At 35.8% G+C, this 26,256-nt stretch overlaps 3 protein-coding genes across 7 annotated transcripts in view; 1 reads left to right on the top strand and 2 right to left on the bottom strand.

Annotated features, from left to right (window-relative positions):
• Nucleotides 1-467: 467 nt before the first annotated feature.
• Nucleotides 468-3,904, bottom strand: LOC127413598 (thioredoxin-dependent peroxide reductase, mitochondrial-like). The gene is made up of 7 exons (XM_051650859.1): nt 3,791-3,904; nt 3,272-3,389; nt 2,975-3,116; nt 1,746-1,881; nt 1,361-1,464; nt 1,000-1,165; nt 468-726 (listed from the first exon to the last, which is right to left on the bottom strand). The coding sequence occupies exons 1-7, from the start codon at nt 3,824-3,826 to the stop codon at nt 676-678; spliced, it is 753 nt and encodes a 250-aa protein (XP_051506819.1). The 5' UTR covers nt 3,827-3,904; the 3' UTR covers nt 468-675.
• A 6,309-nt stretch (nt 3,905-10,213) lies between these two features.
• On the bottom strand, nt 10,214-19,892 carry LOC127413594 (DENN domain-containing protein 10). 4 transcript variants are annotated; one of them, XM_051650853.1, is made up of 10 exons: nt 19,450-19,892; nt 18,793-18,862; nt 15,489-15,685; nt 14,758-14,837; nt 14,420-14,568; nt 13,481-13,592; nt 12,236-12,336; nt 12,020-12,127; nt 11,826-11,920; nt 10,216-11,626 (listed from the first exon to the last, which is right to left on the bottom strand). In XM_051650853.1, the coding sequence occupies exons 3-10, from the start codon at nt 15,609-15,611 to the stop codon at nt 11,459-11,461; spliced, it is 936 nt and encodes a 311-aa protein (XP_051506813.1). In that variant the 5' UTR covers nt 15,612-15,685; nt 18,793-18,862; nt 19,450-19,892; the 3' UTR covers nt 10,216-11,458. The 4 variants fall into 4 exon arrangements, with proteins under 4 accessions (XP_051506811.1, XP_051506812.1, XP_051506813.1 ...); XM_051650852.1 differs by lacking the exon at nt 18,793-18,862 and having other exon boundaries at nt 10,215-11,626; XM_051650851.1 differs by lacking the exons at nt 18,793-18,862; nt 19,450-19,892 and having other exon boundaries at nt 10,214-11,626; nt 15,489-18,784.
• Nucleotides 19,893-22,302: 2,410 nt separating this feature from the next.
• The window catches only part of LOC127413590 (eukaryotic translation initiation factor 3 subunit A-like), a 30,831-nt gene continuing 26,877 nt past the window's right edge, over nt 22,303-26,256 (top strand). Inside the window, exons 1-4 of one of the 2 annotated variants that reach the window (XM_051650845.1) lie at nt 22,303-22,484; nt 23,782-23,972; nt 24,193-24,329; nt 24,675-24,838. In XM_051650845.1, coding sequence (XP_051506805.1) covers nt 22,436-22,484; nt 23,782-23,972; nt 24,193-24,329; nt 24,675-24,838 — 541 coding nt within the window. In that variant the 5' untranslated portion in view covers nt 22,303-22,435. The remainder of the gene's footprint in view (nt 22,485-23,781; nt 23,973-24,192; nt 24,330-24,674; nt 24,839-26,256) is intronic. The other variant, XM_051650846.1, reaches the window with a different exon arrangement.

Genomic DNA, 26,256 nt, shown 5'->3' on the forward strand with positions numbered 1-26,256 from the left:
ATTGAGATCTAAGTCTTTATCACCATTGTACCTCTCAGCAGGGAATTTGACAGCAGGCTGTGCTATGGGGAATGTCCCTTGAATATGTACTATAGCAGGATTTCTCAACCACTAGGTTGCAAAATCTCTTTTGTAACAAAGGCAAATGTAAACTATCACAGGAATACAAACATCAATATTGTAAATCACAGCACTGTTGCTGTTATGGATCATGATCCTCTATTGTTAGAAAATCCAGGCATCATGATGTTTCTGACAGTCTTAAGATTCACATGAGGTATGACACATCTAATACAGTCCACATGCTTATTGAGTAGGGGGACAATATTTTTTTGACACATCTGGACTTTTTTTTTTTTTCACCTTTCATCTTAGGCAAAAAGTGGCTAACGAAAACGCTTTGGTTTGGTCTAAAAGTGAAGCCTTTTGAATGAGCATCTCCTATGGTAAATTAATTCAAAGACAAATTCAACACATACTGCACTTTTTATTTAGACTGCTTATCAAATACATGAATCAAAACAGATTCTACACCCAATTAACTCCCAATATGCGGAGACGTAAATTCTATAAATAATCAAATTAATTTACTGTAATGTGCATAACAGAGCAAGATGGTTCAGTTAACTGCTAAGATCTGCATGATCCAGTAGTTAGCACCAGTAGTTTTGGGGTTCAGTTGACCTTCTCAAAGTATTCCTTTGAGCCCTCTGGAGTTGGCTTGATCTAAAACCGACAAAAAATTCTAATGAGTCTAAATGTCAACAAGCCCTAAAAACAACACAATTACAAAGTTTATTGCTGGCCAAATCCTACCAGTTCACAACAACTTAAAGCTAATAATAATACATGTGTATAAGTGTATAACAAGGTTTGATTCACTTTAAATCTTGGTTTAAGAATTTTTTAATTGTAATATAAGTATATAATAGTATATTTACATTACAGACACAATGTGATCATACCATGGCATTCCAGTTAAAATAGGTAAAATCTTACTGTGGGCGACTTCGGAGTCCAGCTGGCAGGACAGACTTCACCATGGGTTTCCACAAACTGGAAGGCCTTAACCAGACGGAGGGTTTCCTCAACAGAGCGCCCAACTGGCAGGTCATTTACACTCATGTGTTTGATCACTCCATTCGGATCAATAATAAAAAGACCCCTATAAAGTAAAACATCACTAGGTGATGGATCAATTCCCCCTTAAAAAGAAAATTATCCAACATGGCAATGCACGAGAAGAAACTAACAGATTACAGAAATTACAATAAAAGGTTTTGAAAAATGTCTAAGTCAGCTAAAATAAGAAATGCATCACATAAATAGCAGTACAAGTTACATTTGTAATTTCTGCTACCTTAAAGCAATTCCAGGACCCTCCAACAGGACCCCATAGTCTCGGGAGACTTGCTTTGAGAGGTCAGCCAACAGGGGAATGTGGATTTTCCCTAAACCTCCACTCTACAGGAAAACCAGAGTAGCAAAAGTTCAGTCAATGAGCTTAGCAGTTGGCATGGTTTAGGCATTTCTGATGTCAGTTTCAGATCTAATCCCTTGATCCTATTTAGAGAACTGAGAATGTATTGAATATGTAAAACATAATCTGTAAAATGTATCTGCATGTTGCACCCTGTACTGCACAGTATATTGTGCATTTTTAATTCAAACAACTTATCAATGTGTAAAGTGAAGAGAGGGAGTGGCAGAGGAGGTGGAAACCAAACCTGACCAGCAGCATATACCTTTCTTGGGGTGTTGGTCCAGGCCAGGTGGGTAAAGTGAGAGTCCACAGACACACCAACTACCTCACAGTTTACATCATGAAACTCATTGGCCTTGTCACTGAAAGCGATGATTTCTGTAGGGCAGACAAATGTGCTGCCAAGTGGGAATAAATGAAGATGCATTAAAATGACTTCATAGAAACTTATTCACTTATTTGTAATTATAATGCAAGCCGTGTTCCTAAGAATGTTCTAGCTATAATGACACAATCCTAAGCATGACTAAATGCTGTATTCACAGCATATGCACAATTCATATTTATGCGTATTACACCGCTCTCTTGAATACTTGATTCTAATAGGTCAATCACAGACAATTCTGTGGTCAAATATTTTCGTGTAATGACCACTAAACTGTACAAGGGTCATTGACAAGTAAGGCATGTAATGTGGCGTAACCATCAAGATAAAGGTATTAAAATACTTTCCTTAAGTGTACACAACATTATCATTTGTTTCAAAAAAGTCTTTCATGGTAATTCTAACAAATATCATCAATGTTTGAGTCAAGAATATCAAGATGTTTTTCTCAGGGTTCCTGCATATGAACAAAATGTGCTTTTTCATAAAAAAAAAAAATAAAAAAAAAAAAAAAGGAAACATATTGATATTTAATGATGAAAATATATTTTTATATTTTATATTTTAAACTTCACACACAGTCATGAGAGGGGCTCTTCTATGGGGCTCCTCTCAATTTAAAAAAAGTTTCACATGACAACAGAATGGCTACCAACATGTTACACCACATGACTTTGATTTGGTGGACAAAAGTTTTTCAAATATTAATCATATCTTAAAATAAAATGGTTTCACTGCTTTTTTTGCTTTTTTTTATTTATTTTTTTATAAATAATGATAAAAGATGCACTACTCATGCCAAAATTTCTTCTTTTCAAGAATTGCAGCTTTTAATGAGGCAGATTTTTTTTTTTTTTTTTAAGTCTCCAGACATTTTTCACTTTAAGCCTCAAAAGAAAAACTATAAAAATAGCTTTGAACTCAGTAATCGAACACATATTCATCAAAGAAGATGTGTTGTGCAAATTGCATTTGCAATGTACCTTTGAATAATTTAATAGGTCTGGGGGAAATATGAGCATCACAACATTGACCCTTAACTGACCACTCTGTCCAGAACATAGTGCATTATAAAGAAAATTTACAATTACCAACAAATAACTTACAAATCTAGTGGGTAGAAGAAAAGGACAAGGTATTTGCCCTTGAAATCTTCTAGGCTGATATCCTTGAATTCTCCATTAAGAACAGCAGTGCCTTTGAAGTGTGGTGCTGGCTGAGTGACTGCTGGAGCCCATCTAGTTGCGCCTTAAATTTGCAAACATATACAATGGAGGTGTAATGCAGATATAATTTTCAATGCAAAAAAAAAAAAAAAAAAAAAAAAAAACTGCCATAGCTGATATTTTCTTTATTCTTTTGTTTAATAAATGTGGACGTCTCATCACTCTTCTAACACTTACTGATTGAGAAGCAAGCTTTTTGTGCAGCAATGCTGGGAAGGGTTCGTGGAGCCCTAATCACTGATGCTCCATTGCGAGGAATGAAGGCCTTCAGTCCATTAACTGTAACTCTTTTTGTCTGTAGTGTAAGGGAGGACATGCAGTCATGAAAGAGCCGTTGTGCACGCCGGTTATCATATCAGATAACGGAACTAACATGGTGCACTTGTAAAAACAACTAATAAAAAACAGACACACGTGTGCCCATTTATCCATAACAAAAGGTCTGCGTAATACGTACGTAACAACTGTTTATAAATACAGCAGTCATTATAGTGCACAACTTCTGACAGTTCATTTGACAGTGCACGTTATATAATAGGTAGAAAGGTTAAATACCGCAAAACGTATCTAAGAACTGAACGTCGACTCGGATTCTAACCAAACCAAACTTCCATTTGAGTGTAAATAATAATACAAAATACATTGCAACACTTCACTACAAAGGGATTACTATTACTACTACTACATGAAACTTACAGAAGTCCCGAGAAGTCTCCCGACAGCGGCTGCCATGTTGCCAGTGTGCTCAACAGTGCACTGCGAAGATCACCGTGAGCGTCAAAGCTTCTTCTTCTTACGTTTTTAAGTGGCGGTTGGCAAATCAGCTTATACGTGCTTTACCGCCACTTACTGGACAGGAGTGTGGATCAGAAGATTTGGCAGGATGTGGGGAAGGGACATTTTTTTTTTAATAATAATAAAATAAATAATAATAATAATAATAATAATAATAATTAACCATATCTTTTTTAAAAGTGAAGTTTAGTTTCAATTTTTCAAGTATTTCTTTTAATTCCTTTCTTTCCTTTACAGTCCATCATCACATGTTGGACAGATTCTGGCTGATTGCAATGTAAACATTCCATTTGTATGTCTACCTATTAAATGAAGTGTCTTGTTGAGCCCTGTGTGTCCAATTCTGAGACGAGTGATAACCATTTCTTCACTTCAGTTTTTTCCCCCATCTCTCTTTTCATGCCAACAGAGCTTTGCATATTATACAAATGTCTTCCGGTGTCATTAATATCCCAATATTCCTGCCATATTTTTGAGTTTGATCTTTTATGATTGCTTTAGCTTCAGCTTTACTTAATGCAATCTGTAAATCTACTGTTGGTAACTTAAGAGATTGTTTAGCTAACAGATCCACTTCTTCATTTCCTTTCACACCAACATGTGCAGGAACCCAAACAAACCATACATTCAAACCTTTATTATGTAATCTGTTTATTGTTTGATATATTTCATTTAGAAATATATCAAACAAGTCTGCATGATTTCCCTGATTTTATACTTATGAGTGCAGACAAACTATCAGATGCAACTAAAACATTTTTTTTCTTCTACACACTGTAATCCTAATATAATGAAAGATGATCTGTTGTTCTTTTCTTGATAGATTTTCCACATTGTGGGATGTACACTGCAGCACCTGTGCGTCCATTTTCAGGGTTCTTTGAACCGTCTGTGAATATCATTATTTTATTGGAAAAATTATTTTCTAAGTAGCTTTGGACAATAAACCAGACAGGTATTTGTTTCGATTTATCTTTTATTTCCTCATGTATTTGTAAATCAATAAATGGCATCATAAACATCCAAGGAGGGATATCTGAATATGGGACAGTAGGACAATATTGCATATTATGCAAACCTATTTTTCTTGCTTTCGCATTCACAATCCATCCAAAATTCCTGAAATCTGAATTACTATGTTCCCAACACTCCTGTACAATAGTCTTTGCAGGGTGCGATTCATTGTGCCCTTGCAGATTAACCCAATATGAGAGCATAAGTTTAATTCTTCTAATACACAACGGCATCTCTCAACATTTCAGCCTGTATTGCCGCAACTAGAGATGTTTTAAAAGCCCCACTACATATTCTTAGGGCTTGAGCTTGTTCTGTATCTAGTTTTTTTAAGATTAGTTTCTGCTGCTGACATATAAGCTATACAACCATAATCAAAAGTTGATCTCATAAGGGCCCAGTATACACTTAGCAATGAAGACCTAGTTGCTCCCCAATCTCGTCCTGATAAGCAACGCAAGATATTTTGGATTTTCTTGCATTTTGTTTATCTATGTGTTGTCTCCATGTAAGCTTTTCATCAAATAAAACTCCAAGAAATCTAATTACCCTAACTTCAAGTTCTTTACCATATAATTTCAATTAAATTTGTTTATGTCGCTTAGAGAAGCAAATTATCTGGGATTTGATTGTAGATCATTTGAAACCCCATTTATATGACCGTTGTTCTATCACCTTAACTGCTGTGTGCATTTTCTTTTGCATGTATTCTAGATTTCTGCCCCTAATCCAAAGGGCCCCATCATCCGCATATAGCAATTTTCCTATACCATCTTCAACTTGTACAAAAATATAATTTATCGTTATATTAAATATCAGCGGACTTCATACGCTACCTTGCGGTGTTCCATTTTCTACAAAGTACAAACTAGAATACTCCTTCCCTACTTTAATTTCTATTGTTCTACCAAACAGGAAGTCTAACACCCAGTTGTATAGTCTACTCCTTATACCTAATTTATTTAGTTTAATAAGGAGTCCTTCTTTCCAAAGCATATCATATGCCTTTTCGCTGTCAAAAAAGACAGCTACTACCATTTCTTTATTCGTCTGGACTTTCTTAATCTCTGATTCAAGATATAATATAGAATCCATAGTATTTCTTCCTTTGCGGAATCCACTTTGATATGGTGAGAGTAAACCTTTACTTTCTAGAACATATGCAAGTCTCTCAGTTACCATCCTTTCCATTGTATTCCCTAACTGAGAGGTTAAGGCTATTGGCCTATAGATTGATGGGTCTGACAATCTTTCCCAGGTTTTAGAATTGGTACAATAACTGACTGTTTCCATGCTGATGGGATTTTGCCTGTTTCCCATACTCTGTTAAATAACCTTAGAACTTCAGCCAGTGAGCCATCTTCCATATGAGCTAACATTGTATAGCAGACATTATCTTTTCCTGGAGATGTTTGCCGTGCATTTAAAAAGGCTTTCTTTAATTCAAACATATTAAAAGGTAAATCTGTGTTATCCCCTATAATAATTCTTTTGATTGCTACATGTGGATTTATTTCAAGTATATTGTTCCTTTCTTGTTTAGCTTTGTCGGATACATTTTCAGAGCTTTGAATCTTCACTAGCACTTGCGCTATCATCTCTGCCTTATCTATATTACTAATTGCCTTTTTTACTATTTTTACATAATACCAGTATTTCATGCTTTCTTTTTATGCCACTCATTCTTCTGATAATTGAGTCTGTCTTCCTATACTATTGCAATTCCTCCAATATTCATGTTTTGCTGTTCTTATATTTTTCCTAACTATTGCTTGTGCTCTTTATATTGTATGTGTCAAATGAATGATGTTTCTTTAATAGTCTAAATGCTTTATTTCTATTTTTGACAGCTTTCCTACAGTTTCCATCCCACCAGGGAACACTCTTTTTTTCCCCTTACCCTCTTTACTTTTTGGAATTGTTTCCGCTGCTGTCTGTATAATTGTGGAGACCAGATTTTCATTAAACTCATCCACATTTGTTTGGGGGGGAACTGCAGGTTGATCCATTAATACAAGTACAATTATCCTGGCAAACATTTGATATTGCTAACAATCCACAGTAGACTGACTTTGGGACATTTAGAGCATCAACAAACGAGTCTATATATTCATTAGGGGAACTTAAAAATTATAGTACAATACACCAAATTATTTTATATGACCACCCGGTATACACAAACTCCTTACACAGCAAATCTCTGAAACACATAAATATCCACAGAATACATAAATACACACCATCAATGATTAGTCAATACATGCCATTACTCCCACTCAAGCTAAATACATAGCTGTCGTCAATTACATTACAGAATGCATATGGAGAGAGAAACACCTGCCCTCATACCCCCACTCACACACACGCTCATGATAATAAACGCCGAGGGACGAATAAATAACATTACACATAACATTCAATGAGGCCTCCCGGAGAAAAGAAACCCACAAGCATGTAAAACAAATAACCTATCAACAAAATGTACTGCTGGCTTCCTAAACCGCTACCGGACGTGGGATACAGCATTCGTAGAACACATCAACAGCGGCCACCTAAACCTCGAGTTCAAGATTACCCCGAAGTCGCAAATAACCCCTCCCAATTTACTCACGGCGTTTTCGCAGCCAGCCCACGTCCCGGTACGGCAGCTCCGGTTTAAAAAATAAATAAAAAATAAATAAAATTAGCAGTACCAAAACCCCCCCTAACAACAGAAATCATACTTTTATAGCTTCTCGCCCATAGTGCTAATACAAAACAGGTGTGTAACCTACTATTCTCCCCCCCGGGAGCGATACTACAGGTGATTCCTCACCCCTCACCAGTTTGTTTGGTATCAGCATTAACATCGGCGTAACTGTCTAGCTCATGTTTAGACAGACCAACAATATTTGGATATTTATTTGACATTCTTCATCTGGAACTCTTCACTTCTGCAGTTGACAGTGTGTTTCAAAATCACAGACAACTTGTTATATTAAAATATATTATTATAATTAAATTCCACCATGAGAGTCTGCACATGACATCCCCGTTCAGTCGCGAGGATTTAGTTTATAAATGATCTTTTCGTTTAGAAATTAGATTACTTACAACAATATTAACATTACCAGATGTACCCCTAACACTTCAAAAGGACAGACATAATAATAATTTCCCCATGTTTCCTGTTTTCCTCAATAAATTCCTTCGCTTCCACCATGCAACACTGAGCAAACGGCATAGATGGTTTAGAAAGACCAACAATTTCAAACAAAACTATAACTCCAGTTGTTACACGACAACGAATGCCATATCAAACATATGTAACCTGATTTTGTCTTAAGTTTTGCAAACCCTTAAATGTATTATTCAGCTATATAGCAACAGAGAAAGCATTAAAAGCATAAGATTACATGTTTACTGATAGTGGTACCTGGTGGCCAAGGTTGGTACTGCATGCATTTTTTTGAAGAGAGAAAAAAAAAATTTTTTGAAGAAAGAAAAAAAAAATTGTTTTTTGAAGACAGAAAGAGAGAGAAAACTCTTCAAAAATGTTTTTTTCTGTCTTCAAAATTTTTTTTATCTCTTTGTCTTCAAAAGAAAATTCTCTTTTTTGTTTCACAAAAATACAGTGAATTCACAAATAAATAAAATGAGATTTGCAAATAAAAAAAAAAGATTTACAAATATATTTAACTCAAACACAACTGTCCACCATTCATTTGTAAATTGCGTGCATTTGTGGATCGCTTCTTGCACATTTGTGGATGTCGTTCTATCTTCAACCAATCACGCTTCGTTTTACTATCAGGACGGGACCAGATTCACAGCTCTCATGAGCATGGAATCAAGCACATACAGATAAGCTCCAAGGCTGCAAACTCTAAGAAACAGATGCCATCAGAGGAATACTAGATTTAAAGTTTGTATAATTTCCTCTCGGTTATAAACATGTGTAGTGTCTTGTTAAATGTCGACTGCTGAAAATTGCCCATTTGTGGAGTGTCTTGATCATTAGCTTTAACCTGGCTGACTGTATGAGTCTGCTATTTTAATTTTAACCAATTTTCTTGACTGAAAGTGTCGTCAAAACCTTTACTCTTAATGTTACATGGCAGATCCAAACAGACACACTACTAGACACTACAAAATATCAGTAGTACAGATAGTGTCTTTATAAAACATGAATAATATTAGATGATCTTAGGAGCACAAACCATAAATTAATACCCTATATTACACAGTGTACAATAGAGTGTGTTCATACTGTTACTCTATTTCATACATATTACTTATCTACAATGTGTGATAGTACCATTGAATGGTATTAAGTTGTCTTACTTGCTTAGTAAAGTGTTAGTACCTGGAAACCAAACTCCAGCTAACGTCTGTAATGAATAAGTAAACTGATTTCTATCTATCTATCTATCTATCTATCTATATATATGTTTTTTTAGCTTGTCTAGCTGCTTTCAATGTAATGGTGGTGAGAAGTTAAGAATCAGAGAATGGAATATGAGAATTTGATTCTAATGGGAATGCAGTTGGAGTCTCAAAAGAAGCTGGTTTCAAGGTCAGACTGCAAGAAAAGCATGTCAGCAAAACTGCATTGTCATTTTGTGCTTCTGAAATTGAGTCACTATAGATGAGGGTGTTATTGCACTGTTCTGTTGCTTTATGATGTAAACCTAACATGTGATTGGTATTATTATTTTTTAAGCCTCTTGTCTAATCAGCCATTGTTTTAACTGATTTAATGTTTTCCACCATCATCTGTTGGTCTTAGGCTGTAAATGAGACAGCAATCTCAATATCGACTCACTTTGGCACCACTGCAGCTGTCTACAGTCTACTGCTAACCCTCATCAAAAGGTACTAGCCTTCCATTTCAAGAGTATTTGTTCTATGCTTTGATAGTGAAAATGTGAACTCAGCTGTCAATGTTTTAGGGCTAAGTTTGTCCAGAGGAACCCAATGATAATCGCCCCTGTACAACACATCAGTACTGCCATTGTTTTTGGTCTGATGATTCCTGTGTTCTTCAGTCTGTTTCCACTGCTTGGCAAGGTAAGATACATTGGAAAATTGATAAATAATTATTTGTTGGTAGTGCTGATCTATAATTTATCCGCAGATAAATGTTGTTTTCCATGTAAAAAATGGAATATCATTTTCCATTACCAATATAAGAACTTAATCTGCAAAAAGAGGTTTTGGAATTTTGAAGGAGCATTTAGAAGAGGACTTTCATTCACTTGCCAGTAACAAGGAACTGTTTTACCACAGAGGACTCTGATATTGTAACTGAAAACTACTTGAGGGTGACTTTTATTGACAGGTTTTGCTCACACAAAATGACAATGAAAGCAATACAGAATGCTAAGTCAACTGCATTTCAAGATAGTGGTTAATAGAACCATTTTAAGATTGATGAGACCATACGTTCTTTACTCACAGGTCACCTGTACCATAAAACGGGTTTATGAGCTCTTACAAAATAAGAAATACTCTTTGACCAAAGAAAGAAGTAAGGCTTTGAGGTTTTGATGTTTATTTAATAGCTGCATTTCAGGCTGAAACGGTCTGGGCATTGCATTGAATATGGAATTCACCAAATAATGCTAATGCGTTTATAAATTATTCCCACTGCTTCTGAGTGTATGTCAATTAAATTCCTATTACCATTAATATTTACCGGTAATCATTTTTTGTATAATTAGCAATCACATATACATTTAACAAAATATAGCTGAGAAAACAGCATTTTTATCTCTGCTATTGAAATGATTAGGACAGTGATTAAGAAATTAGAGAAGTACAGCTTGAACATCCTGTTTTTTCAAGATATATTGCACACATTGTAAGAAATTGAAACTGTGGGAACCAAGTTCCATTTCATTAGTATAGACCTTTGTATTAACAACCAGCAATACATAATCAGTATACAATCAAGAACAAAGTACTTTCACATGAGCAGTCAATAGATTAATTAACAGTATAACTTTAAAAATGGGTTTTGTCACTCAGTAATACTTTCAGTACTTTTCTGTCTCATTTCGGTCTGTTACTCGGATTACTGCTATTCTTGAAGTGCAAGTTCCCATACCATCAAGGTATTATTCTTTACAGATATGCCTTTCATTTAGATGAATTAGGCAACCATCTGACTTTCTTTTGAGAAATCGTATCAAAGAGTTCAAACAAAAAAGGCTAATGAAAAAACATGGTTACAAAAAACTCAGAAATGCTTGCAAAGGAAGTGTAAAAAATGTTCCTTGGCTCAAAATCCAAGTACTATAGGTTTGACTTAGAAATATGTCATATCCAATGTTTCATTATCACATTTCTTAATGATATAATGCACGAGGGGTCATGTTTAGCCATATTCCAAATACCTTTATATCCCTGTCACAGCCGCAAATGAGTTTTCTAAACACTGATGTTTATAAATATATATAAAAAATTATTATTATTTTGTTTTATTTATTTTTTTTCAAATTCCAAAACTGATGGTAATATTCTCTCTGAATGATGACTGAGTCATGTCAGTGATGAACGGGATGCACTGATTGGTCAGATCTTCAGGAGTTGCTCAGCTGCAGCTAAGTGGAAGAGGAAGTTTTCAGTAGCTGGGGGGTAGTGCTGTTGCTTCAGAGTCTCCAAAGTCAATTTAGAATTCTCTACTTCATCAGCAAGAGACATCAGGTTACTGAGGATCTCCTTAGTTTTTAATGAAATATCCTGAAGACAGATTTAAATGTAGAAAAAAAGAGGCTTGTTTGATTATAAAAACAGTAACAAGTAACAAGAATGTACTCCTTTGGAATAAAAAAAAAAAGTCTAGGAAAATTTAGATGCTTCAGATTAGGCCATGCAACACGTGCTGCTGATCATGTGGCATTTATGATATTTTCAATGACCTTACTTGTTCTTAACTCACCTTAATGACCTGTGCATCTGTGCGATCAGCGTCATCTGCAGCCTGGACAATGAAGTGGCCGATCTCTTTATGGAGTTTTCCCATAGCCATTGCCTCTATAAAAAAAGATCCCACAGCATAATGAAAGGTAGGTACTTCAAATCAAACCAAAATTAAATTCACTCCCACTCAAAATGCAGAGTTGAAACACTCACCTTTGGCATTTTGCGATATAGTGATCTCACTGTCTGGAAGATTAACATACACATCAAACAGGTCTGATCGGTCTCTGACTTCTGGATCCACAAACCCCGCAACATACCCTACAGAGATAGGGAACACGGAGATTCATTCAAAAATGTTTTTTCTGTGTGGTTTCTCCCAAAACAGCTTTCCCATGAAACCCAGTAGTGCTTTGTGGGAAATAATACCTGTGCAGATCTTGAGGTTTTCCAGTTCATTATCATCCAGGTGAACAAAAGGGTGGAGGATGGACCAGTCTTTTCTATGCCATACCAGGCCAGGAAGTGCTCTGGGTTTTAAAAGGAAATTGTTTTTTTTTACCACTTCCAGCCTTTTAAGTGGATGACTTTTTCACCATAACCAGGCCTATTCAACTAGTGGCGCACTGGCCAAATTCAGACCATGTGAGGTTGTTGGTTGACTGGCCTTAGGGGCTGTTCCCACTGAACACGTTTTGTGTCCGTTTTCCTATATAAACATGAGCCAGACGGACGTCACGCCATGTCTCAATGTTTTTAACAGTGTGCTATGCAGGAGTGCCACATTTTATAGACACTTCCAGAGGTTGCACTACAAATAATCATCATCAGTCATATTGACGGAATGGGAAGATTAAAGAACTAAAATCATGTACAACTGACAAGCGTGAGTTCGTAGAACCAGAAAAGTTCTATTCATTAATTTGGTCAAGAAATTCAATTTGAAAAGTCAAAAGTTAAAATCATTGCCTCTAAAACAAACTTCACTGTTATTGTTCAATTAAAGTGTTTGTAACCATCTGATTTATTTTCTATTATGGACCAATTTTAAAAGCACTTTTTAGTTTGTTTGTTTTTTTGTCTCAAGTTACCTGTTTTTTTTGTCTTGTTTTTTTTTCTTCAGAATTTCTTGCTAAGTGGAAATATTTCTCATGATAAATAAAATTAAAGCTATAAACACAGAAGTTTTATTAATATAGTGAACAAATATTATTGGCCTTCTATAACAGGATATCTGTAGATAGAAGCTCTTTGTAAACAAAATATTCTGGCTTGGCCCACATGCCCCGAAGATTTTTGTTAATCTGGCCCACATGTCAATGGAAGTTGAATAGCCCTGCCATAAACATTTGACAAAGCTTCTCTGTTACATTACCACAGGACATAAAGGTTAAGATACTTAATATTTTCCAATTAATAGTTGCTATGGTGACATCTCAGCAGTATATGATGAACTGTACCAGGATAATACAAATTATGTCCTAAAAGGTCAGAATACAGGCTGCTTCAAATAACTCCTGCCTTGCCAAAATGGCCTTGAGCAAGGCAGCAAACTTCAGGCAACTCCAGAGTAACTGCAAGAGTGCTGCAAGTTGCTTTGGATAAAAATCTTACACTAAATGACAGGTCAGCAAACAAGCAAATTGTTAACGATTAATGAGCATTTCCACTTACCTTGTAAACTCCAGCAGTGCCTCAATCCGCGGATGATATACCACCACTCTTTTCTTCAGCATTAGTGCAGTGTAAAGTATAATGGTCTCCATACCAAACTGAGACACAACATCTAAAATAAAGATTAGACATCTCATGAGGTCTTAAAAACGAGCAAACGTGGAGCCTATCCCATTCATGTTATTCCAGCCTGATCTCATGAAATTTAAGTGAAAATGACAAAAGTTTTGCAATTCAAAATGTACATGCTGTATAACACATTTGGCTGCCGTTTTCCAGTGAAATGTCCAGCTGAGGGTGCCAAAAGTAAGTAAAATGGTGTCGTAATCAGATGCGGATTTAAGGTGAATTTTAGATCGTTGTTTCTAAAACTTCTGTCTTTACCTAACCAATAATGTTATAAAATATAAATGAGACGTTTAAAAAAGACATCCTTACCAAATCAACGCCTAAACTTAACCAATAGTGTTTTAAAATGCAGAAGCAAAATTAAAAAGCACATTTTCTGAAGCAACCACACAATTTCATTCCGCTTCTATGACTCATTTCACATATCAGCTTGAGTTCATGGCTGGACTTGAACCACGGTCTTCTGATTCTACATCCAACACCCTATCAGGTGAGCTACCGCACAAGTTAATCATGTTGGATTGATGATTAGCTTGTGCGGCAGCTCACCTGATAGAGTAAAAGTGTGTCAATATCACAAATTACTCTGGGTCGGAGTAATAGAGAGAAAAATATGTATTTATAAAATCATAATCAGCCATTAAAGTGAACGAAACACTCAGTTGTTGTAGCGCCTCTAGTGTTCATTTCACCTGGAAACTGCAGGGAATTGTACCTGGAGACACATATAACAAGTTTTGCAAAAAATGTTTATAGAGTCATGTTTTCACTATGAGACCAGGTTGCGTTATACAGAATCAAAACCAAGACCTTTTATGGAGCCAGCCAAGTAAGCTTTCCTGATGTCATAATCTTTGATGAGGAAGGAGCCATTCTCATCACTCTGGCATATGCCTTTGGTCAGAACAGCAATGTAGCCTTCCATCATCTTCACAGGACTTCCATGTTTCACATAAGTCCTTAACAAGAACATTTTGTTACAGATGTAACATCAGGAACACACAGCAAATGAACATATATTCTTAGAATTGGCACAAAACTGTCATGTTAATTGGTTTTACGAAACAGTAACATGTTAATGTTGTCCATGCGGAGAACGGTAGGGAACCTCCACTAACTGATTTTCACTTTTGACAAATTAAACCTACCTGCACAGAACTCTACTGAATGCAGCATATTTTTCAGGATTAAAGTCCTTAGCTGTGACAACTATTGAAAAATGTGTCACCTGAGAATGAAATTGAATAGTCAGTAATCTAACATAGTTTAAATCAAACATATAGATGAAAACTAGAAATGATTACAGTCTATCTACACAGTACATGATACGTAAAGAACAAACCCACATGAGGAGATATTAAAACAGTTGTCAGATTCATTACAGAAGTTAAAGGTGTACTCAGTAATTTTTGTTAATGTCATCTTGGACTTCCATTGACACCTAGGGGTGTAGATGCAACATCATTCAAACACAACAGCTTTCAGTTATCGATGCCATTGTAGAAATGTACTTTTCACAATCATGCATAATTAATTTAATCCATGAGTGTCCAATAACAGGGCGGTTACTGAGATTAATGGAGTAGTATTCAGCAGGTCATGTGATTCTAACATGGCTGCCCTCATGAGGGGACCCTCTCTGTGTAGAATAAAACAGCTTTTATAAAGTAACTGATATGACTGGAGACTTCATGATTTATAGACATGTTTCAAATAACAATTAATTTCTTTAGGAGTAAACCTTTTTTAATGTGGAAAAAAAATGTATGAGTTCACTTTTAAGAAAGAGTCTAAAAATCAAGTTATAATTTTAAGGTTCATTTGAGCACAGGCCTGTATACTCTCAGGATAGTAGTTACGTCTTAATTATGTCTTGTACCTTTTTAAGCGCAGTGGGTTCCTGAACCTCTACAGTGCTGATGTAGTACCAGATTCTGCAGTACTGTCCAAACACAAACGTGTGCAGCACTTGATTGACCAAAGTCAGGCAACATTTTCTCATCAGAACCTCTCGCAGATCTGCACTGATGGAGGGATAGCACCAAACCCAAAGGGTGTCTGCATTCACATCTTTCTCTGTACATGGGGACAAAATAGGCTGTGTCTCGTTTGGAAGGATGCGTCCTCCGGAGGTCGCATTTGTCGGCAGCATACGCCATCGAGGCTGTCTCGTTTCAGAAAAGCGAGCAGGACACTTCAAATGCAGCCTTCGAATGCTACCTTCTTTCACGGGAATCCGGAGGGTGCATGAGGTGTATCGTTCGTGGGCACTCACAACCCACAATTCTTTGCTTCAATGGAAATGTCTAAAAAAATTACGCCAATTTGCCCGTAAATATGATGTTCAAACACAAGTAATGTTCGGTAGCAACAGATCTGCAGGGGTAGTTATATTAAAAGAAAAATTCAAAGGACAAGTTAACAGTAAACAAACAGATACTGAAGGTAGATGGATAATTCTACATGTTAGTATTGATCTCTCTCACTTTATTATAGTGAATGTTTATGCCACTAACAATAAGCAGAATAATAATAATTTGTTTTTAACAATTGAGAGTAAAATTAACCAAATGAGTTCTAAATTTCCTTGTGCAAAAATTATTTGGGGTGGGGACTTTAACACTGTTATGGATGAAGAAATAGACAGATGGCCTCCAAGAAACAATGAAAAAACATGTGATTTAAAACACATATGTGCAAGAATGGATCTTTTAGATATTTGGAGATATATATACCCACACCAAAGAATATATACCTGGAGTAATAATGATTTGACTAAACACTCTCGTATTGATTTTTGGCTAATTTCTGCAGACAGTGCAAATAATGTTGAATTAGTTAAAATTGATACTTCAATATTAACTGATCATAAGGCTATAATGTTGGAGATCCAGTTGGTCCAATAAAAGCCTATTGGAAGTTGAATAAAACCTTGTTAGAGAATGAATGGTTCACAAATAAAGCTGTTGAAATTATAAGGAAATATTGGAAACGGGCATGTACCCTTAATAAATTTGGTCACAATTGGTAATTAATGAAATTTGAAATAAGGAGCATAGCTATATGTTTGGGGAAAAAAATCTGCCAAAATAAAAAGAAAGAAAATAAATTAATTGAAGAGATAGTGAAATTATCCAGTAAGCAAATTTTAACAAATGAAGAATTTACACAATTGGCCTCCTTGCAGTTACAATTAAACACAATTTATGAAGATAAAGCTAGAGGTGCCTTTATAAGGAGTAGACAGAAGTGGATGAAACAAGGGGAAAAGAACACGAAATATTTTTTTTAATTTAGAAAAACAGAATTGTGAAATATCATCTATACGTAAACTCATGATTAATAACAGAGTATGTGAAAACAATAAAGAAATTGCTGAATATGTCACTCAGTTTTATAAAAATCTTTACACTTCAGATCCTTATAATGACATAGAAACAGATTTATTTTTGAGTACAACAAAGAAAATAGATGAAGAATTTAAATTATTTTGTGACAAAGATATTAAATTGGAAGAGGTTCAAAACTGTATTATGGGATTAAAAGATAATAAGTCTCCAGGGAACGATGGGCTTATAAGTGAATTCTATAAGCTGTTCAATGTTCAGTTATCTCCTTTTTTTAGTAGCCATGTTCAAAGAATCTATAGCATACAGGGAATTACCTGCAACTCTTAAACAGGGTCTTATTACAATTATTCCTAAGCCTAATAAGGATACATTTTATATTGACAACTGGAGACCAATTACCCTTCTGAATAATGATGCAAAGCTGTTTGCTCTGATTTTTGCAAGAAGATTAAAGAAAGGTCTGGAAGAAATTATTGATGAAGAACAATCAGGGTTTATGACTGGGAGACATATTAGTAATAATATTAGGTTAATTTTAGGTATAATTGATTACAATTGTTACATACCAAATGATTCATTCATTTTATTTATAGACTTTTACAAAGCCTTTGATACCGTGGGTCATAAGTTTATGTTTAGATGTATTGAATATTTTGGTTTTGGAGAATACTTCCAATAAGCTATTAAAACCATTTACAATGGATGTAATAGTTCAGTCAAATTAACAACAGATACAACTAGTAGATTTGAGATTAATCGAGGTATACAGCAGGGTAGCCCATTATCTCCATTCTTGTTTTTATTAGTTACTCAAATGATGGCCCTACACATAAAAAGAGCAGAATTTGAAGGTATTAGCGTATTAGGAAGAGTGTTTAAATTGTGCCAATTGGCAGACGATACTACTATTTCTCTTAAAAATGACTTAGAAGTAATAAAGGTGGTTAGTTGTATTAAAGAGTTTTCTTCAGTATCAGGTCTAAAAATGAATAGTAATAAATCTGTGCTGTTTTCACTTAAAACATGTGATTTAACAGAATTAAATGGTATTCCCATCAAGCATACGGTTACATATTTAGGAGTTATCATAGATAAATTTGACAATGAACGCAGTGTGCTTAACTTCAGACCTATAATTAACAAAATTAAAAGGAGATTTAATGTATGGCTTCAAAGAGATTTATCCCTGAATGGAAGGGTCTTACTGTCTAAAGCAGAAGGGTTATCAAGATCTGTATGTGTCTTTAGCCTTAGATATGCCATCTGGTGTATACACTGTTGTGTTTGATGCCATACCTCAGCAGGTTACACATTTTGTAAGAGCTTGTGGAAGTGATATTTCTGAGACAATATATGTTAAAGACAGCATGTTTATAGGAGATACTGATATCCTTAAACACCATTGTACCAATAAACATTAGAAATATTATAATAGATGAAATGGCTACTCATAAAAGTTAATTGTGGAACAATGTGTTTAGAAATATAAACTGGACTAAAGCTTGGAATATTTGTGAAAAATATTGTTTAAATAATAAAGTAAAAGTTTTACATGGTATATAACCAGCTAAATGTGTATTAGAGAGATTTCATTTGGATATTGTTTATTCCTGTGATTTTTGTTCAATAGAAAAAGGATCCATTGTCCATCTTTTTTGTAATTGTGTATACTCTAAGATTTTTTGGGTGGATATGGAAAATTTTATCAGAAGGAAAACCAAAATTATATTCAAGCTTAAAAATGTTGATATATGTTTATATTATTCCAATGAAAATAATAATAATAATTTTATTTTTCTTGTACAACTTTTTATTATCTTGAGGAAGTTCCACATAAGAAGAAATGGTCAGGGTCCAAGCCAAATTTCATTCATTTTCTCCAGGAGATCAAGAACTACAGCACCTGTTTGGGGAATATTGTCAACAAAAAAGCAAAAAAGACGTAGTATTTTTCGTAGCTACTTTTTTGATTAAAATGTTCTGTACACTCTGGTATATTTATGTATATTTCTGTATACTGTTGTATATTATATTCTTTAAATAAAAATAAAAATAAAATAAAAAAACGTAATGTAAATTCCCAAGTTGAAGTACCTCAGTAGATGGGTGCAGAGTACAAAATATGTATAATTATATTAATATATAATTAAAATAAAGTATTGGACTAAAACTACACCTGCAAAATCTATTTTATTTTCTGTCTACATCATTATAACTCTCCTAAAATTTACCTCATACATTCCCTTCTAAAGGGAATTTGTTACCGTCTCACTCATAGCGCTCGCGCTTGTTAAAGAGTGGCGTGCTGTCATAGCAACCATGTTACGTTCCGTTTCCGTTTGTCCTACGAAGGCCATCTCGTTTAAACGAGTACGCTCAGTATAATACAGCCTTCAAAGGACGCGTCCTACCTAGCATGCAGCCTTCCAAACGAGACAAAGCCATAGTTATTCAACTTATAATACATAAAATATAGTATTTTGATCTTACCAATTAGTCCAAGACTCAGTATCAGGTCGGGCGTAGCCATATTCCATAACTCGTCCCCGTAAGTTAGTTATTTATCTGAATAATTTCTGAAAAGTATATGCTTACAGTTTGGATTCGTGAGTCAGCACAGAAAGACACAACCCACCGTTGAATAAGCCTGGACAATTTATCCAGGTGAACATGAAAATGATAAAGCACAGACTTGATACGGTCCTCGTCGCAAAGTTTACCACTGGAATCTGTCAATGTGTATCCAGCTGAAGTTTTCTTATGAAGACACAAGCGTTCAAAGTGTCAATCGGTTCTTTAGTACAGTTGTAAAAAAATCCCTGGTATGTGTGACCGAGGAAATAGCTGAACAAAAGCAAACAGAGACTAAATTAAGTTGTATCACACTGAAGGAATCTACTGGTCAAGTGATCAAGCTTCTTCCGGGTTTTTTCTTTCTTTCTGTGAGTTAGTCTCTGGTTAAACTAAAAATATCGAGCTACATACTGCCGCCTAGTGTGTTGGTGCGAAAACATCTTCTTCTTCTTTGGGGTTTTATGGCAGTTGGCATCCGGATTGTTGCATTACTGCCTCCTTCTGTTCACCTCTTAGTCTAGTTATTCTTGAATAATTGAACAAAATTTCATAGAGCAGATCCTGATGGTTTCTGGTTGTGCCCGATTTGATGCTGGTGCGACAACTAAAGATGGGTGTCAAATTTAAAGGGATAGTTTACCCCAAAATGAAAAATCTCTCATTATTTTCTCACCTTTCGTGATATCCCATGAGTGTATGACATTTGAGAAAATTTAAAAAATATCTCAGCTCAGTAGGTTCTTGAAATGCAAGTGAATGGAGATTTCTCTTTTGAAGCTCCAAAAATCACAGACAGTCAGCATAAACGTCATCCATACGGCACCAGCTGTTAAATTAATGTCTTCTAAAGCGACGCAATCGCTTTTGGTGCAAAAAAGATGCATATTTCAGTACTTTTTTTTTTATTTTTTTTTATTTTTTTTTACTCTAAATCAGTGGTTCCCAAACCTGTTCCTGGAGGCCCCCCAACACTGCACAGTTTGTATATCTCCCTTTTCTGACACACCCAATTCAGGTCTTGGAGTCTCCACTAACGAGCTGATGAGTTAAATCAAGTGTGTATGATTTGGGAGATATCCAAAATGTGTAGTGTTGGGGGGCCTCCAGGAACAGAGTTGGGAACCTCTGCTCCAAATCATGGTTCCGTTCTGCAGCGGAATGCGCGTATGACGTAATTCCATTGGCATTTGAAACGCGCGAGAACTATGTGTGACATAGCTGGAAGAGCAGCACTGTTTACAACTGTGTAGGAACACACCTGGGATATCATGAAGATGAGTAAATAATGTGAGAAGTTTTGGGTGAACTATCCCTTTAAAAGCCCATTGTACAAAGGTGCCTCAGTTTGTTCCTGGGAGGCAGCAGGTGTCCTAATCCCACCCCCGCCCTAATCCTAACCATATGCAGCCTGTAAGGCTGAGTAGCCTGCCAGGAACAACACATGGTGGCACCTTTCACCCATTGCGAATTTAAAGGTGCACGGAGTATTTTTTTTCCCTCGATCAATATAAAACAATTTTTTGCTAAAGAATAACTTGCAATTTTGAAACTATTTTGAAATTAATTCATGAGCACTCACTCACATGAGATGAAGACTCCAGTCATGTCAGTAACCTTATAAAAGCTGTTTTATTCTACACAGAGTGGGTCTTCTCATGGAGGCTGCCATGTTAGGATAACATGAGCAGTCGAAAACTACTTGCTTAATCTCAGTAACCATCTTCTTATTTGATTTTTTTCACTAATTGATTAAATTAATCATGGCTGACTGTGAACAGTGAATTTCTACAATGGCTTCAGTAATTGAAAACTATTGCATTTGAATGATGTTGCATCCACACCACTAAGTGTCATTGACAACATAAACACATACATTAATAAAGTCCAAGACGACATAAACACATAAATTGCTGAGTGCACCTTTAACTGTTTTCCGGTATATTATCCTTACACAGGACTTGTTAAAATACATGATATAACAATACAAAATTAATTTAACAAATTACTAGATGCCTTCATTAAGGATTAGCAAAAATTAACTATAGAAAATTGTAACAGATTAAATGTTTTAAGATCATGCCCTACTGACAATATACAAAGATAAAGGAAAAAAAGAGTTGTAGGTTGGCATGAGCTATTTATTGTAAAAGATTGTGGCCCTGCGTCTGAGGCTGTGTATGGTCCCAGTATGTACTGTATTTGATGAAGGATGCATTTTTTTGGCTGGTAAAACAGTACATTCTTTAGGTATGCACATAATGAAAGTTGGCATCAGTAATTCACTGTAAAACTCCTGGTTTTCTCATATGTTAATAAGGGACACAATAGACCAAATGAAGCCTTTGGCAATTTTAGGAGACAGATGATCAATTTAATCATACTATATTTAAATGAACCTTACAAAATATTTGTTAGTTTGTTTGTTAAAGGAATATTGTGGATCTTTGACATGCTATTGATTACCACAAAAATCAACTTTGACCAGAAAAAAAAAAAAAAAATTGTAACAAAAGTTATAAACAAAAAACCTTTTAGCCTTATCTATTCTGTTTTTCAATACTTTGCTATTACGTGCTAATTTAAGATATTTAGAGGTTTTATCGTGCCTTTCGTTAGATTTGTTTTGGTGCAAGACAACGGTACATTTTTCTTTATTTTAAATTAATTACTTTTTTGTTGTTGTTGTTGTTGTTGTTGCTGTAGCCTGTAGGTGAGAGCAGAGAGGAAGGGCGTCCACGCACATACGGGAACTCTAGTCTTCCTCTTCGGCGCAGCGGCAGTTCACGTGCGCTAGTCAAGTCCTTTCTTGCTTGCGCGGCGCGAAGTCACAGCGCAGATGGATAGGCAGAGTCAATAAAATAGTCAAGACTGTCTCGAAATCGCCTGCTAGCGAGCCGCAACAATGCCAGCCTATTTTCAGAGACCGGAGAACGCTCTTAAACGAGCAAACGGTTAGTAAATATTGTAGCTGGTGGTGCATTGGACTGTAATTCTGTTTCTAGCTGTTAGCCAGACATGGCGCGTGGTGGAGTAGCCATGTTCCTCACATTCGCTCCTGCAGGCCGGATGTGTGTGTGTGTGTGTGTGTGTGTGTGTGTGTGTGTGTGTGTGTGTGTGTGTGTGTGTGTGTGTGTGTGTGTGTGTGTGTGTCATGTATGATGTGTCACTTCAAATCCGCATGTTTGTTTATGCTATCAACTGTGTTAGCAAGCTACTGTACCGCTTAATTCAGCTAGCTTATCAATGACAATTTGTGGCATCGTAATTTGAGGATTTTTAATATCAGCTGAAAAGGCTAAATGACTATACCGGTCTTCACTAGACTTGTTTTTGAAAAGCATATCCGATGCCATTCAGACAAAATAATGCAAAGCAGTGTTTCCCACAGGGTTGTGTGAGTCTGTGGTGGGTGGACCTCGGACACTCAGGGGGATCTGTGGGCATGCTCCCCCGGAAGAAAATGTTGTACATTTTAAAGTTAAATGCATCAATCTGGTGCACTTTAAGAGTTTTGTGAGTTAAGAACTTTGTGCTGTTGTAAACAGCTCAGCTCTGTGCTCTTGTAGTCATTTAATCATAAACACATTAGTTGTATAGATATGAATGGTGATGACATGGCAAAAAAGTCACAACATATTATAAACGAGACGGAGTTTAACGCAGTTCACAAATGGTCAAAACACAAAATTGACTAGAGCATACATTTGAGCCAGGGCTCGACATTAAGCATTGTCATGTGCTTGTCCTCCGGACTAGTAAATTGGTCATTCACAACATAAAACTACTACATGTCTTTACTGTGTGATTATAATACATTAATACTTTTTAAAGTTACCCAGTCAAGAGCAGTGAGTGTTTTCTCATTAGAGATCTTTTATGTTAATATGAGAAGTGTTAAAATATTTTCGGTTCATTATGAAACTGTGGCGGGCCGCCAGAGTCTAGGTAATTAATGGAAAACACTGCAAAGAATGTGCTCCTGCGAATGCTAACAATACAGACCTGCCACCTGATTTAGCATATTGAGTGTTACATTCTATTCTTTGCTTACCTAATTTTATATGGCGTTGGAAGTGGCATTTTAGGGATATGTGCTACATATGGTATGCTCTGGTAAAGACCGCAGCAAAATTTTAAAACCCGGAACACAAAATGTTACTGATTTGTTCCCAGCTGGATGCAGCATATGTCATATTAGACATACATTGACATCATCCCATGACAGGTTTTTTTGTTTCTATTTCTCAGAGTTTCTTGAAGTTGGAAAAAAGCAGCCAGCTTTGGATGTGCTCTACGATGTCATCAAGAGCAAAAAACACAGAACATGGCAGAAAATACACGAGCCTATTATGCTCAAGTACCTGGAGCTCTGCGTGGACCTTCGCAAGAGCCACTTGGCAAAGGAGGGATTGTATCAGTACAAGAACATATGTCAGCAGGTTTGCCCCCATTTTATTTTTACCCACAGTCTAATAAAATTAACTTCTAAAGTTTTGGAATTTGAGTCAGTTTGCTTTTATAATGTATTCATACAATCTCTGCAACCATTCTTATTTTCCAGTGAACATTTTATTGTAGAACTAGTCTCAAAATTCTGTCTTAATCAGAACAGCCAAGACATCAATCAATTAACTGGCTTCCTCTTCTCCTGTCTTTCAGGTGAATATCAAATCTCTGGAAGATGTGGTCCGTGCTTACCTCAAACTTGCAGAAGAGAAGACTGAGACTGCAAAAGAGGAGTCTCAGCAGATGGTGCTGGACATTGAGGATCTGGACAACATTCAGACCCCAGAGAGGTACTAGACCCTGGATGCCTAAACGGTTGCTGATGAGTTCCTACTCCTCCCTAGTGAAGTCTGTAATGTCCTTTTTAAAAAAGGCTTTTAATAGTTTTTTTTTATTATTATTAGCATGTATTCAGTGAGACTAATTGCACTCTTTCTCTATACAATGAAATGTAAACAAGATTCAGAATCGCAGACATTTATGTTCACTATGGGTTTTTTCATTAGAAACCTGCCAACATCCAGCCTCAAAAGCAAATTATGTAGTAAATGATTCTATCCAGATGAGTGTATTGCATATGTGATCAAATATGTTGTTATCTGAAGCACTGAAGGTTTTATCTTTGTGTTTCTCAGTGTTCTGTTGAGCGCAGTCAGTGGTGAAGACACTCAAGACCGCACTGACAGACTACTTCTCACCCCTTGGGTCAAGTTCCTGTGGGAGTCGTACCGCCAGTGCCTGGATCTGCTAAGGAATAACTCTAAAGTAGAGCGCCTTTACCATGACATTGCTCAACAAGGTCAGTGTTGACTCCATGTAATGCAAAGACATCTGCTTGTTGGAGTTTTAGCAAGAAAAGTCATATAATACAGATAATGGTATGTAGAATTATGAAACATGGTTCCTATTAAAGGAATAGTTCACCTAAATGAAAATTCTCTCGTCATTTACTCACCCTCATGCCATCCCAGATGTGTATGACTTACTTCTGCAGAACAAAAATGAAGATTATAGAAGAATATCTCAGCTCTGTAGGTCCATATAATGCAAGTGAATGGTGACCAGAACTTTGAAGCTTTAAAAAGCACATAAAGGCAGCAGAAAAATAATCCATACGACTCCAGTGGTTAAAATCCATGTCTTCTGAAGTGATCTAATCGATTTTGGGTGAGAACAACATACCATAACGTCTTGCCATTGCAGTCGCTTGGCACAATCATGATTTCAAGCTTGATAACTCTTCCTAGTGCTTGATGCATTACTTTTATGCTGCCTTTACATGCTTTTTGGAGATTCAAAGATTTGGTCACCATTTACTTGTTTTGTATGGAGCTGAGATATTCTAAAAATCTTTGTTTGTGTTCTGCAAAAGAAAGTCATACACATCTGGGGCCAGATTCAAGAAAAAGTTAAGAAAGTTCTTTGGATAAATTATAAGAAGTTCGTAAGAATGTTCAAGTATTTTCTTAAGAACATTTTTTTCTTAAGACTAAAAAGACAGGCTTTGACATTGTCTGATCATATAGCCTGCTCATGGAGTTGCCTTGTATAATAGCTTACAAAAAATTCAATAATGTAAAGTGTGTGAGATGTGTTAGTTTAATGTCCCTACCCATCATAGGAGAATTTACTTGCTGGTAACCATTTAATTAACTTTTAATTTGACATGGAAGAGAGGTTCTTGTTGAGGGAATTACTGCAAGAAAAAAGTTCTCCTTGGGAAGCTTGATAATTATATCACATCGGAAAGTAAGAGGCAGGTAAATGGGAAACGGTGGTGGAGGCTGTCTCCGCTGTGCCCAACTCCGATAGGAATGTGGAGAGGGGTGGAAAAAGAAAGTCTCAGCTTACTAATGTTATAATTATTTAGTTTCTATGAACTCTATAAAGATCGCGGAGAAAGCGTGCTACGAAGCGCATGTGTTTGAATTAGCATGATTGGTCACCACATTAAGAAGCTTCAAAACAACATTTATTGTTTGAATTTGGTGATAACATTTACATGGTTTACGAGCTGAAAATAAAAATAACGTAAAACACAAAATCAAAAACGTGTTTTGGTCTAAAATCACATTTCTGCCTATTATGACTTCTGGCTCAACATGATAGAACACGTCACATTTGAAACATCCCAGTGAGTTCATTTAACATCTTACCTTTTAGGATTTAAGACAACTGTGAGGTTATCCTAACTTCAAGATGTTATTTACAAAGATT

The sequence above is a fragment of the Myxocyprinus asiaticus genome, chromosome 23 (assembly GCF_019703515.2).
Source record: "Myxocyprinus asiaticus isolate MX2 ecotype Aquarium Trade chromosome 23, UBuf_Myxa_2, whole genome shotgun sequence".
Lineage (NCBI taxonomy): Eukaryota > Metazoa > Chordata > Actinopteri > Cypriniformes > Catostomidae > Myxocyprinus > Myxocyprinus asiaticus.

Excerpts from the sequence above, each read along its gene's own strand:
- LOC127413598 (XM_051650859.1), bottom strand. The coding sequence starts at position 3,826 with ATGGCAGCCGCTGTCGGGAGACTTCTCGGGACTTCT. Across the intron at positions 3,117-3,271 it reads AAAAGCTTGCTTCTCAATCA|GCGCAACTAGATGGGCTCCA; the intron begins GTAAGTGTTAGA and ends TGCAAATTTAAG. Across the intron at positions 1,882-2,974 it reads TTCTTCTACCCACTAGATTT|CACATTTGTCTGCCCTACAG; the intron begins GTAAGTTATTTG and ends CCCACTTGGCAG.
- LOC127413594 (XM_051650851.1), bottom strand. The coding sequence starts at position 15,761 with ATGCTGCCGACAAATGCGACCTCCGGAGGACGCATCCTTCCAAACGAG. Across the intron at positions 14,569-14,757 it reads TTCAGTAGAGTTCTGTGCAG|GACTTATGTGAAACATGGAA; the intron begins GTAGGTTTAATT and ends GTTCTTGTTAAG. Across the intron at positions 13,593-14,419 it reads CTTGGCTGGCTCCATAAAAG|ATGTTGTGTCTCAGTTTGGT; the intron begins GTCTTGGTTTTG and ends TCTTTATTTTAG.